Below are 13,693 nucleotides of genomic sequence, written 5' to 3'. Positions count from 1 at the left end.
TTTTTAAGATAAGAAAAAGAAGTTTTCTAATTTTCTTTTTGTGTCACCCAATATTAAAACTTTGTTCTTTTTATTATACTTCATTTTCATGTCCTGGTCATGTTCATTTCATATTTTACAGGTTTTGAATATCCCTCATCCACCTGAGACTTGTGACAGAAATCTTAAAAGGAAAAGTTATTCTACTTGCATGCACATGTGAACTCTGATAGCCAATTTAAATTTTGAAATTTAAAATATTCTTCATTGACTATAATGAGTCAATATTGGTGTTCAATAGTAGTAGAAATTTGTTACTATTTTTTTTTCTGCTCTGATTAAAGTGGCTAGATGAAAAGCCCCAAAAAAGAGATTGCGTTTACTTGTTTAGAGAGAGTTTGTCTGATGTGAACATATTGAGGTTATTCTTTGGAACTTTGAAGTGCCATTTTCAGATGCTCTATTGTGTTTGGGTGAAGGTCAGTTACTGAATAAATACAACAACAATTTGTGTGACTGTTAAATGTGGTTAATTATCTGTTTTTTTCTGGACAGGAAACAGGCAAAAATTAATTAAATAGTGTACATAAAATGCTATCAGGAAAAAAGTGCTCTCAGGATGAAAGACCCATATGGTAGCCGACCATTATTAATGATAAAAGGAAATGCAACATTTGGCTGAAACATGTTGTTAAGATAAAAACTATCCATCTAACAAAGCTGCGTAAACTTTCTCATGGAGGAGAGAAGAGGTGTAGATGTGTGCTGGAGTTGAGGGAGTTGACTCCATATGGTGTTGACTCCATAGACCCAATTTTAGTCTCAGCTCTATCACACTGGCTGTGTGACATCAGGAAAGTTACTTCATCACTTTGATCTTCAATTTTTTCATCTATAAGATGGGAATGATAATACCTCAAAAGTTTTGTTACATAGAATTAAAAATATATGTAAAATGCTTAGCACACTGCTGATCCTTAATAATTCAGTGCTTCTACTGTTACTGAGAAAATAACAATAGCAATAATGTGCTAATGAACAGATGCATATGTATAAAAGTACAGTTTTATCACTCTAGTTATTTGACATTTTATGTAGCTTTAAAATTAGTTTAAGCAGTGCAGCACTCAAAAGTTACTGTGATCTTTGTAGACTAACATAAAATACTGTTCTGCTTAATTTTACTTTCCATACATGAAAACTTTGTGTGGAAAATGAAACTAAATTGTGTATGTGTGAAAGAGAGAAGAGAGAGAAAATTACAAATACATTCATCCACAAACTAAAGCCACCTCTCAAACTAAGCATAATTATGGTCAGTGGTTTAAAATTTTTTTCTTTAATATTATTTTGCTACTTTTATTTTGTAGTCTGCTAATACTCATAGAGAATCAGTAATTGGTGCCAACTTTTGTGAAAAATTTGGATGCAGATGTTTACAAACTGCCATCCATTAACTTTTTCCCCCTCCCACAAATGAGGACACACTGATATTATTTCACTTTAGTGGCAGAACAACTCTCATAAGCTCATTAGAGAACCAATTCATGTATAGTATCTTAATAACTATTGCATTCATTGGCTGCTTGGTAAAATAATAGTAAGTTTATTTTTTTCTGTTATTAAAGTCACACCTGTTAAATTCTCCAAATCCTGACTTTTAATTTTTTTTAGAATGTATCCAAAAAAAGGCACTAGACTTGGCATACGGAGACCCATGTTTGAGATCAGTCCCTCACTTACTAAGCTCTTTGACGATGAAAAGAATGTGTTTAACAACACGTTCTTAGTTTTGATTTCTTCATCTTTCCTTTTCTCCTGACCTTGACCCTAGAACTTCCAAATAATCTTTAGAATGTTTCTCTGTATAATTGCACATTGATTAAGTTTTACGTGCCCTTTTAGTTGTATGTTTTATTTGGAAGTCAAAGTAATCCATTTTCTCCAAAACTAGTGTAGAAAAAGAATAATAATCACAGAAAAGAATAATTTAACATTATGCATTATTCAGGGGTATGACACATGAACAGTTGCCATTTGAATTTGAATTTTTGTTAGTTTCACGTAGAATTTAGCTTTCCTGCTGTGCCATCTGAAGGTATAAAAACTGAATCTATAAGTTCTCTGGACTCCCCTCCTCTTTGCATTAATTAGTACTTAACCCCCTTTGAAACTTTTAACATTTATGTTCTCACTTTATTAAAAAGAAGTCTGTAAACCTAGATAGGGTGTATAGTGTGGATTGTAGCAGTTTCTTGCCCTTCTCAAAACTGTGAGCAACAGAGCAGCCTCAGGTCTGTCTCTAGAGTATGTATTAGAATTGGTTCTTCAATCTGGAGAAAGCTATGTATGAAGCATAGTGATAATGATAGATTGTCCAGACTGAAAAAATTGTTAATTCTCATGTTAGTGGATATTTAACATAAGAGTGAATCATGGTCGCAGTTTCACATTACTTCATGAAAGAATTATTTGCTGTTTATTCACTTTTTACATTGATCTAGTAGTTCATTAAATTTAAAATAGTTAGCTATGAATTCTGGATTGAGACTAGCCTCTATATTGTTTTACCACTTTATTTTTTGAAGAGGAAAAGAAGTGTTTTATTTAAAACAAAAGTTTTTTCAACTTTAGCTTTATTTTGTTGTTTTGAATTTTATTAATAAACATATTTATTTTTCTCATTTTGAAAACATTAGTGCTGCATTTTCTGCCTGTTTTATGATCATTGGAAAACTAATGGGGAAATTATAAAACAATTCAGTAAAATAAGGTGCTTATAAGAATAATCTTCCATTGTTTTTGTTTTGAGAAAGATACTGCCACTTTTCTAAGAACCCCAAGGATGAGGATTTCATATCCTTTATAAATTCTGCTTTTAGAGGAAAAGGGAACTAATCATTACTGCATTTCTTCCTTTTTATTTTAGTAGCCAACACTGTGAACCAGTCATATGTCAGACATTGTGCTAATAAGCATTTATGTTGTTATATATAGTTCTTATACCAACTTTATGAAATGTGTGCTCCTGTTATCTCCATGTTTAGATGAGAAAATGAGAGGTAGCGAATAAGTTGCCCAAAACTGCACAGCTAGTAAATGGTCGAACTGTAATTTGATTCCAGATCTGTTTGACACATACTTAATGATTATGAAAACTTATTAATTTTCCCCCTCTTCCTGCAGGAGAAAAGACTGAAAGAAAGGGAAGCCAGAAGAGAAGCCAGTAAGAAACAAGCAAAGGTAAGGGTTTATATTTTAATGAGAAGAATGTTTGTAACATTGAATGGAATTTAAATACTCTTCTTTTCCAGATGCAGTTTATATTTATTTATACATCATGTCATTTGAATTGGATTTAAGTCCGTGTATGTGTATCATTTGCTTTCTCATATTCATTTGTTTCCTCTGTGGTGCAGGATGAAAAATACATAAGATAATTTGTTTGTTGGGCTTTGCCCTCCTACCTTCACCATCTTTTTCCATTATGTTTTGTGTGTATTGAGTATAGGAGATGGTTGACTCTGTGGGCCAGGCCTGATAGGATTTTATTCTATGTCATCTTCAGACTAGAGAGACAGCCTATGTGAACCCAACTTGCTAACAGATAACCCTGAAAGTATTGGTTGCTTCAACTCCTAGAACCTAGGGGAAAGCACTCTGTATCTCCCACCTTCACTGTATTCTGTAAACAAAAATTTTCAGCAAGTGTATATGTACAGTTTCTTTCAAATACATGTACAATTGTAAACACCATCATCCATGTGCAGCTAAAATTTTTATCTGGTGTGTTTGACACCGAGGAAGGTTCAGCTTCTGCATTCTGAGGACATTTAGTAGAAATGATTTCCTAGAACCAGGGCACAGAAATGTATGTCATTTCTCATGCTGTATCTCATTGTGCTATGCCTGACGAGCCATCATTTCTTCTTAGCAGTTAGAAAAGATCCGACTCCCTTGAGTAAAGCCATAATGTTCTTTGTCATTTTTTTCCATGCTGACCATAGCACTTAGAGAGCAAGTCAGAGATCATAACTCATGCTATAGTTCTGAAGTGGGAAGCAATTACTCTTCAGTGTAAGATGAAAAGACTGCTTATATTCAGTATTAAATATCACTTTGTCTTCAAAGGTGCCCTAAAAGGAGAGCTACAGTGTGTACAGCCTAACTGCTAAATCAGGTGGTGGATTCCGCATTTGCTTTTAAAATGCAGATGTGAGCTGTCATGGCATGGAAATGAGATCTCAGGGACTATAGTGGGAAAAATTTAAATTTAAGAAGGAAATCTTAACTTTAATGAAAGCAGTTGATATTTATGAGTATTGTGTGTTCAGCATAAAAATAAATCATTTTATTTTACTAAGAAGCTCTCATTTCTTTCTGCACATGAAATTATAAAATGAAAGGTATCAATACAGTCTGGAGCCAAAAGAAAACCCTGTATTTCCTTTGTGTGATTTGTGCATATTTGTGTATATTACTAAATCTGGTTTATTTTTTATACTTGTTGATACTGTATGCTTCATCTTTTGTAGTGGTTTAAGCTGTAAGAAAGAAATTGCTCTCACCCTTGAGCCTGCCTCTTGTGCCTCTTCTTTTATTTCCCTATAAGTTGCTGTATGTATTTGGTTCTGACACTGTGCCAACTGGGAAATGAAAAGCCGTAAAGGCCATCAAAGTTAGGTTTTGCCACTGGGGTAGACCTCTAAATTGAACTCCTCAAGCCAAGCCCATCCCTCCACTCCAGACCCCTTCCCCTGTTTGTCATGTGTGTTTTGTTTCCTGATGTCTAGGAAAGGAGGAGGACTTCTTTGTCAAGAGGTTGTCTCATTTCTGTATAAGTGCTAAGGACTGTACTGGGAACAAAGAAAAGAACAGCTGACATGGCTTTGCTGCTCAGCCAGGAGCTTTCAATAGACAGAGGTGGTGGTTTAGTATTGCGCTGAATAGTCGAGCTGCCTCCATTTCACAGCCCTGTGTGAGTGCTCAGAGACAGCGGCCCTCTTTTTTTTTTTATTTAATTTTTTTTGGAGTATAGTTGCTTTACAATGTTGTGTTAGTTTCTTCCGTACAGCAAAATGAATCAGCTATAGATATACACATATTCCCTCTTTTTTGGATTTCCTCTTATAAGAGTGATATTAGCAGAGAGATGAGAGGATGGGTTGTATCCAGGACTCGAATATTCCTCAGCATACCAAGGACTGACAGCAGTGACAGATTCAGGCTGACTCATGGAGGCCAAGGAATTAGCTTGGGCTAACCTTTTTGCACCCAGCTTCTTTTCAAATGAAAGAGACAGAGGATGGAGGCTCTTAGAGCTTTTCAGGTGCCCCTTTGGAAACAGACCCAGAAGATGTTGGAGGGACTCTGTAAAGAGGTGATGGCCCAGAGTTCTGTGATAGCTAAAAAGAAATATATGAGATGAATTATCAGGTTTTCCAGTTGTTTGTGTGTGTATGCACACGCACGCTTTAAATTATGGATATGTCTTAGTTTTAGAGTAAACTTTGTCTTCTCTTTAATATATCTAAACATAGTCATTGTGTGACTTGAAGCTGTTGCCTTCTGAGGCCTTCTGGTCAGCTTCAATCCAGAGCATCCTTCAGTCTCTGAACCTATATCTAAAAGATACCTTAGTGGTGAAGGAAAGTGGTGTTTGCAGACGTACTATAGCACCGGAGGTGTTTTCTTACCCATTTATACCTATTTCAAGAAATCAATGCATAGAAACTGGAAGTATGAGAAAGGGAGACTCACAGAACAGTTTTCTACCTTGTTTTGTGCTTCATTTAGCAAACATCATGTTATAGGAGGAGGAACATAGAAGACACAGAGTATTGCTTTAAAAATTGGAAAAATGTGTTAGAATAAAAGTTGATAGTATTATCTTTATTTCCCAGAAAAGAGAAGGTTTAAAGATATTGTGAATTCTCAATTTTATAAATGATGCTTGGTGGTTATCTCTTCCCAATACACAGTAAGTATTCCTAAGAAAAATTGCTTTGAAGTTGGAGTGCAATAAAATAAAGTTGGAATGGACCTCTCAGAAAGCTGATGCAACTTTTTGTTGAAAGATAGATCTAAGATCTGCCTAGAATATATTATGTGCAGTGTCAGGAGTTGGAGAGAAATGTGAAGTTGAAACTCCTAAGAAAGTTTTCAGGGTACCCAATGTCTAGTGATTTGAGAGAGAGAGGTCTTTGGGTATCAAAACTTTCCTTAGCATTGAAATATTTGAACTACTAAAGAATATTTGACTTTAACCTTAACTAATGGGATGTTGTGTGTTCTTATAATTTAGAAATTTAAAACTGAGATCTGAAAAAGTAGTTGTAGCAATGATGAATAGACCACATTGCTTTTTGGATTCAGGGAGGTTACATAATCCTAGAAATACAGCTTTACCTCATTATCCAGCAAAATTTCCTCATGTTACTTTGATGGTCTCAAGTGCTTGTACCAACCTCTGGTGGCTGGAAGGATTTTACAGAAATGTAAAGAAATAAAGTATGTGGTTGATAAAACTGAACACTGAGTGTGAAGGAGCAAAGAGTGGGAAACAGCTCAGAGGCACTTAAACATGGGAAAGTTAAGCATTACTTGGACTTTATATTACAGATGATGCTTATAGTTTTTATTTTTTAGGCGTGGGAGAAATTTTTTGAAAGTAATTAAAATGATGTATGTTTTGAGGTTGATGTTATGTAGCCACTGTAAATTTTAACTTGATTTTCTCTTTCTGTTTTATTGCTTTTAAAAATTTTAGTGACTCTGGGGCACTTTATTAATGTACTTAATGAATAGTAGTCTTAGGAGATAGTTTTAGGTAAAGTGGTTTTGGTTAGTTGTTTCACGATAAGAGTAGAAGAAGTTGTATAATTTTAGAACCTGAATATACCTGAGAGATGGTCTGGAGGTGTTTCCTAAAACTGGTTTATAATATCTTTTTCTCTGGCTAGCAATAGTTTCATAAAGCAAAGCTAAATTTATTTATTTTGATATTATATTCTTTCAAAATCTTTTTGAACTTTTCCTCGTCCATGAAATGTAAGAATGGAAACATCCACTCATCTATTCCAGCAGTTTTAAGTAGTGCATTGAGTAGCCTAGGGGTTCTGCAGAGGTATACCAGCCCCCCCTCCCCATCCCCCCAGGATACAGGAGGGTTATTTGGGCAGGGCTCCAGGCTCCCATTTTGTCTTCAATAAGAATAGCCCCCTTTTTTTCTCTATGTATACTGAAGCTTCCAGGGAAACTTTTGTTTGAAATAATGGTTCTACTTAAATACATACATCCATTCATACTTGTTATTTTTAAAGTACCCAAATAAATTAAAGCTAAAAGCAAGTAAATGACTTAACATCACTGGCTTCTCTGATGGCAGAACTGCTGTGTGTACTCAGGCTCCCTGAATCCTCATTTCCTGTTATTCTTATTGCACCATGCAGTTTCTGTATGTTACTTTTTACCTCTTTTATTTCTATTTTTTTTCTTTAAAAAACAACCCTGATCTATGGTACATAGGCTAACAACTATTCATAGAAAATTACTAATAGCAAATACCTTGAGTAAGGAGAGAATGCCACACTAAGACTGGAAAGCAGTCTGTGTCTCGATTGCTGGGTGACTCCTTGATCTGAGCCAAAATATGTAACAAAAAGTATGTCTTACTACAGGCTTATCTGCTAGAGGATTATCTCTCCTTGTAGAGCTACAAATAGCTAAATAATAAATGTTGGTAATGGTCATTGACAACTTTTCTAGGTCTTCAGCCTTTGCATTTATTCCCTTTTGGCAGTGCTTTATTGACTGACACCAAACTAGTATTTTGTAATTTGTGGGGAAATACCTCCTTATTCCATATATTTCATATAAACCTTCTCTCCCCCCCCACTTTTTTTCTTTTTTGGCATTTTATAACACTGAAATATTTAACTGGTCTCTTCCTTTGTACTTAATATGTTTAGGATTTCAAGGGCTCTAGAGGATTGTTTATTTCAAACCAAACAGCTTTTGATAAAATTAAAAACAAGATAATGGAACTGTAAGTTTGTTCATAGTCCCAATTCCCAGTGAAAGCAAAGGTGCTCCCTGGAAGTAAATTGCTCTCCCATTTGAAGGGTCCGAACTCTTCCAGGGCACCGTTTGCTGCACTGATACAATCACTTATTCAGTGGTGTCCTAAATGAAGTCATTCAGTTTCTCTAAGCAAACTATTCAAATAATACCTTATTTTAGTGCTATATATAATAAGACCCATTAAGCTGTCCTTCTACTTCTTAAGTAAACAACATTGAGTCTTTTAGAAGGCCTGCTTTTTCCCTTTAATATCTATTTGAGTTAGCAATGAAAACCCAAGGAGCTTTTATTGTAATTCTAGTGTTGGTTTGGTTGCTTGGAGATTAATGGAGCGGTTTTTGAATTTTTTTTCCCTCTCTTTCTTTCTTTGGTGATAATGAAGAAGGGGATTACTAGGTTCGAACTTTTAACCATCTTGGGTTATTTAAGAGCTACTTCCAGTGTTCACTGTAAGAGAATTGTCCTTTTCCAGTCATGAAGATTTAAAAGTTAAAAGGGCTTCCCTGGTGGCACAGTGGTTGAGAGTCCGCCTGCCAATGCAGGGGACACGGGTTTGTGCCCCGGTTTGGGAAGATCCCATATGCCGCGGAGCGGCTGGGCCCGTGAGCCATGGCCGCTGAGCCTGCGTGTCCGGAGCCTGTGCTCCGCAACGGGAGGGGCCACAACAGTGAGAGGCCCGTGTACCGCAAAATAAAATTAAAAAAAATAATAAAATAAAATAAAAAATAAAAGTTAACTATGGGAGAAGGAACAGTTCTGGTCATGCATATCATCCAGTTGGTGAATACATGCTGTTCAGACTCAGTTTATGGGTCTTTTATGAAGATTTTTCCAACCCTCTCAGATATAATGGACTCCTGCTTTTGCAACTCTTACTCCAGCCTCCTTTATGAAGCATCTGGTAGTTTATAGCACTCATTTGGACACGTGTCTGTTTTTCTTATTCAGCTCTAAGTCTTGTTGTTTGTATTCCCTGTCACAGTGCTTGGTTCATAATAAGTACTTAGTAAATATTTGGATGAATGAGGGCGTGAATGAGTGACTTAAAGGGATACAGAGCACAGACTGTAAAATTCTTTATAGTGGTAAAATATATCATAAAATTTACTATTTTTTAACCATTTTTATGTGTACCGTTTGGCAGCATTAATTGCATTCACATTGCTGTGAACAACTGCCACTATCCATTTCCAGAACACTCTCATCATCCTGGACTGAAATTCTGTGCCCCTCAAACAGCAACTCTCCATTCCCACCTCTCCCAAGAGTATAAACTTTTAAAGAGGAAAGTCATATTCCTAATCATTCTTTAACAGGTGAGAAAGTGGAGGCCTTTAATGAATAGCTGCTTCTTCCAGTGTCTTACAGTTAATTAATAGCAAAATAGGGATAGACCCCAGGTCTCTTGAGTGTTTTGTGTGTGCTTTTCATTCTGCTTTAAACCCTCTCTATAACAATACAGGAAATACCAAAGAGCCCTGAAAGTAGTTTAGAGTTTTGTTAGATTTATTTTATTTAAGGTGTTGCATTTTAAAATATAATAAAATGACGTTATTAATACTACTCTCAGTCACAATCTCAACACTTATTAAGGACTGTAACCCAAGTAACATTGAAAGTTTCCATAGCATCAATGTTAAACTTACCAAAAGATTTAAAAAACAGTATCCATTTTTTTTTTCCTCCAGAGTAAATAGGAATTGTAATAATGACATTAGTTTGGAGTATAACTTTCATGGTCAATGTAAAGCATAATAGTAACTACTAGCTGCTATCATTCATTGACTGCCTACTCTGTTACAAATACTGTAATTAAAGGCTTCACATACATTATCTCTTTAATCCTCATAAACAGTGCTATGAGGGAACTGGTATTATCGCCATTTCCAAGATGAGGAAAGATTATGCAACTTCCCCAAGATCACAGAGCTAAGGATATGGCAAGCCCAGACTCAAATCTACTTTACTGAACTCTTCTTTTTTTTTTAAAAAAAATATTTATTTATTTATTTTGTCCGCACCGGGTCTTAGTTGTGGCACGTAGGATCTTCGTTGCGGCATGTGAACTCTTAGTTGTGGCATGTATGCGGGATCTAGTTCCCCGACCAGGGATCGAGCCTGGGCCCCCTGCATTGGGAGCGCTAAGTCTTACCCACTGGACCACGAGGGAAGTCCCTACTTTACTGGACTCTAAAAGAGCCTTGACCCTTAAGCATAAGGCCATACTGTCCCCTCATTTCCAAGGCGGTCAAGAGTATTCACATTTGAGAGCCCTAAAAGCTAAAATAGAAGTTGCAAGTAAATACTTTCTTTTCCTGAAATTGCACTTCTTATCCACAGTTAGTTCCCTCTTACAGTGGTTACTTAAAGAAACAGAACACATAGTTGCATAACCATTGGCAGATATAGAGTATTGTTTATCTCCTGCTAGTTTCTATAAAACCTCACTGTAATCCCAGTAGTCAAGTTTTTTTCTTATGAATGAAATATTATGAAACAATTTACCATTCTTTCCAGCCCATGGAGATCAGTTAAAATTGTCACATTCTCCTATATTTACTTTTACACAAACTTTCCCTCTGCCTAGAATGTCCTATCTTCATTACTTCTCCTCCTAGCACCATTTCCTTTTTGAAGCCTTTCCTGCCTTCTTCATGAGATTTAGGCATTTTTCCTTTCTGCTCTACTCTACTTTTTGGACATTATTCTGTCATGATACTTAGTGATTGTCTCTCTTATCTCTAGACTGTAAACTCCTTTTGAGCAGCAACTGAGATTTTTCATAGCTGGCACATAGTAAATGCTCGTAAATATTTATTGAACACATCAATGAAACACAGGTATATTTATTCTTAAAGTTAACATTTACGTGTTAATGCTTTGTCAGTTACAGCCTCCTTGAAATCCAGCAACTGGGCCCATGGAATACAGTGGAGTTGCATCATATGCATTTAAATTTCAGCCAAACTGTGAATGTACCCAGCATACCTAGGCTCACCAAGTTGATGCTCCTCTCCTCCCCCATCTTGTTTATTCAACACAATTTCAAACAAACCCATTAACTTACATTAAGGTTATAGATGCTTCATATTACAACAGAATGTAGTAAACTCTTAGGCAGTCAGGATCCCTTTCTTTTTTATTACTTTATTTTTTATTTTTTTTAACATCTTTATTGGAGTGTAATTGCTTTACAATGGTGTGTTAGTTTCTGCTTTATAACAAAGTGAATCAGTTATACATATACATCTGTTCCCATATCTCTTCCCTCTTGCATCTCCCTCCCTCCCACCCTCCCTATCCCACCCCTCTAGGTGGTCACAAACCACGGAGCTGATCTCCCTGTGCTATGTGGCTGCTTCCCACTAGCTATCTATTTTACGTTCGGTAGTGTATATATGTCCATGCCACTCTCTCACTTTGTCCCAGCTTACCCTTCCCCCTCCCCATATCCTCAAGTCCATTCTCTAGTAGGTCTGTGTCTTTATAGCCAGGATCCCTTTAGGATACTTGAGCCATATCCTATTTGCTAAGAATATATTACCTTAAAAGTTGAGCTGTCCTAATATGTACATATTGATTTTCCTTTTCTTCCCCCCTTTTTTCTAACTTAGAGGTTCTCAAGCTTTAGTGTAGTTGAATACAGAAAACTATGTGTATTGTACTTTATGGGTGATAAAAGGAACATTCTAGGGTAGTTTGATCATGATGATTGTCACCTTGCCTGCTTATTTTGGAACCTAACCTCCATCGGAGTTGTGCGACTTCATTCTGTCATTCAGTACCTTGCTCACAAATATTTGTTGATTGACCAAATCAGTGGATCCTGCTAAAACTTATTTGTTCAGTGTCATGTTGAATATTATATTTGATGACATTGAACATGGGTTGCCTGAGTAATTGCAACCTTATTGAAATGTTGTTAGACCATGAAAGAGCGAGCACAAAGATGCAGGTCTGTCTTCACTTCCTGACTTGTGAACACTGAGGGCCCTGCAGGGGTCTTAAGGTTAAGGGTAATCCTAAACATGTGCTGTGCGAGGCATTAACCCTGAGAACAAGAATAAATTTTTTGGAAAACAAGCCATATTTGTTACTTTTAAACTTGCAATGCAATACCGGATTAATTTGAGACAGAATTTTTGAGACAATTTTAATAGCTATTTCAGGAGGTGTTCTAATACTTCTTAAAGAATGTTGTTTCTTTTGTAAAACTTGCAAAATAAAAATGTTCCAACCACATAAAATTGGAGGAAAATAAACTCACAACACAGTTGAATAATGTGTCAAAAAAGCACTCGTACTTACATTCTCTCTTTCACTCTCATGTGTGTGTATATATATATGTGTGTATATATATATATATATTCTTTTGTATATGTTATAGATTTGAACATTGTATTATTAAATGGTCTGTTGGATTCTGCTCAGTTGGGTGGTCATTTAGGTCTATTAGGACTCTGAGTTCAGATTGGACCAAATGGAATCAAGTAATCCTTGTGATGCCCTTTATACTCATGGTTTATTCTCCTTATCTTAAGTTAGGATATGATGATTTATAGTCTTCTCTTTTTAATAGTTTAATTGAAGTATAGGTTAAATACAATATTACATTAATTTCAGGTGTACAGCATAGTGATTCAACATTTACATACCTTATGAATTGATCACCACAGTAAGTCTGGTAACCGTGTGTCACCATACAAAGTTAATGGAATAGTATTGAGTATGTTCCCTATGCTGTATATTATGTCCCCATGACTTATTTTATAACTCTAGGTTTGTACTTCTTAATCGCTTTCACCTATTTTGCTGCACTCCCCTCCCCTCTGGTGACTACTGGCTTGTTCTCTGTATCTGTGAGTCTGTATCTATTTTATTTTGCTTATTTGTTTTGTTTTTTAGATCCATATATAAGTGAACTCATATGGTATTTGTTTTTCTCTGACTTACTTTTATTAGCACAATACCCTCTAGTTTCATCCATATTTTCACAAGTGGCAAGATGTTATTTTTTATGGCGGAGTGATAGTCCATAGTGTATATATACTGCATCTTCTTTATCCATTCATCTATCAATGGACACTTCAGTCGCTTCCATACCTTGGTTACTGTACAGTACCATACAGTTTTGATTACTATAGCTTTGTAGTATAGTTTGAAATCAGGGAGCATGATACCTCCAACTTTGTTCTTCTTTCTTAAGATGCTTTGGCTATCTGGTGTCTTTTGTGGTTCCAGCAAATTTTAGGATTATTTGTTCAAGTTCTGTGAAAAATGCCATTGATATTTTGGTAAGGATTGCATTGAATCTATAGAGTGCTTTGGGCAGTATGGACATTTTAGCAATATTAATTCTTCCAGTCTGTGAGCAAGGTATACCTTTCCATTTATTTGTGTTGTCTTCGGTTTCTTTCATCAGTGTCTTATAGTTTTCAGAGTAAAGGTTTTCAACTCCTTGGTTAATTTATTCCTAGGTATTTTATTCTTTTTGATTTGATGGGATTGTTTCTTAATTTTTCTTTCAGATAGCTCATTATTAATGTGTAGAAATGCAATTGATTTTTGTATCCTGCAACTTTACTGAATTCATTTATTCTGATAGTTTTTTGGTGGAGTCTTTAGGCTTTTC

At 35.6% G+C, this 13,693-nt stretch overlaps 1 protein-coding gene across 1 annotated transcript in view; it reads left to right on the top strand.

Moving 5' to 3' along the window:
• DDX10 (DEAD-box helicase 10) overlaps nt 1-13,693 on the top strand; it is a 291,661-nt gene that overhangs the window by 189,073 nt on the left and 88,895 nt on the right. The window contains exon 16 of the mRNA XM_081240203.1: nt 3,166-3,222. Within this exon, the coding sequence (XP_081096329.1) occupies nt 3,166-3,222 (57 nt within the window). The remainder of the gene's footprint in view (nt 1-3,165; nt 3,223-13,693) is intronic.

Source organism: Mesoplodon bidens, assembly GCF_964165515.1.
Source record: "Mesoplodon bidens genome assembly, chromosome: 7".
Lineage (NCBI taxonomy): Eukaryota > Metazoa > Chordata > Mammalia > Artiodactyla > Ziphiidae > Mesoplodon > Mesoplodon bidens.
Note: the sequence above shows the minus strand (reverse complement) of the source record. Positions and strands in the feature narration are given on the sequence as shown.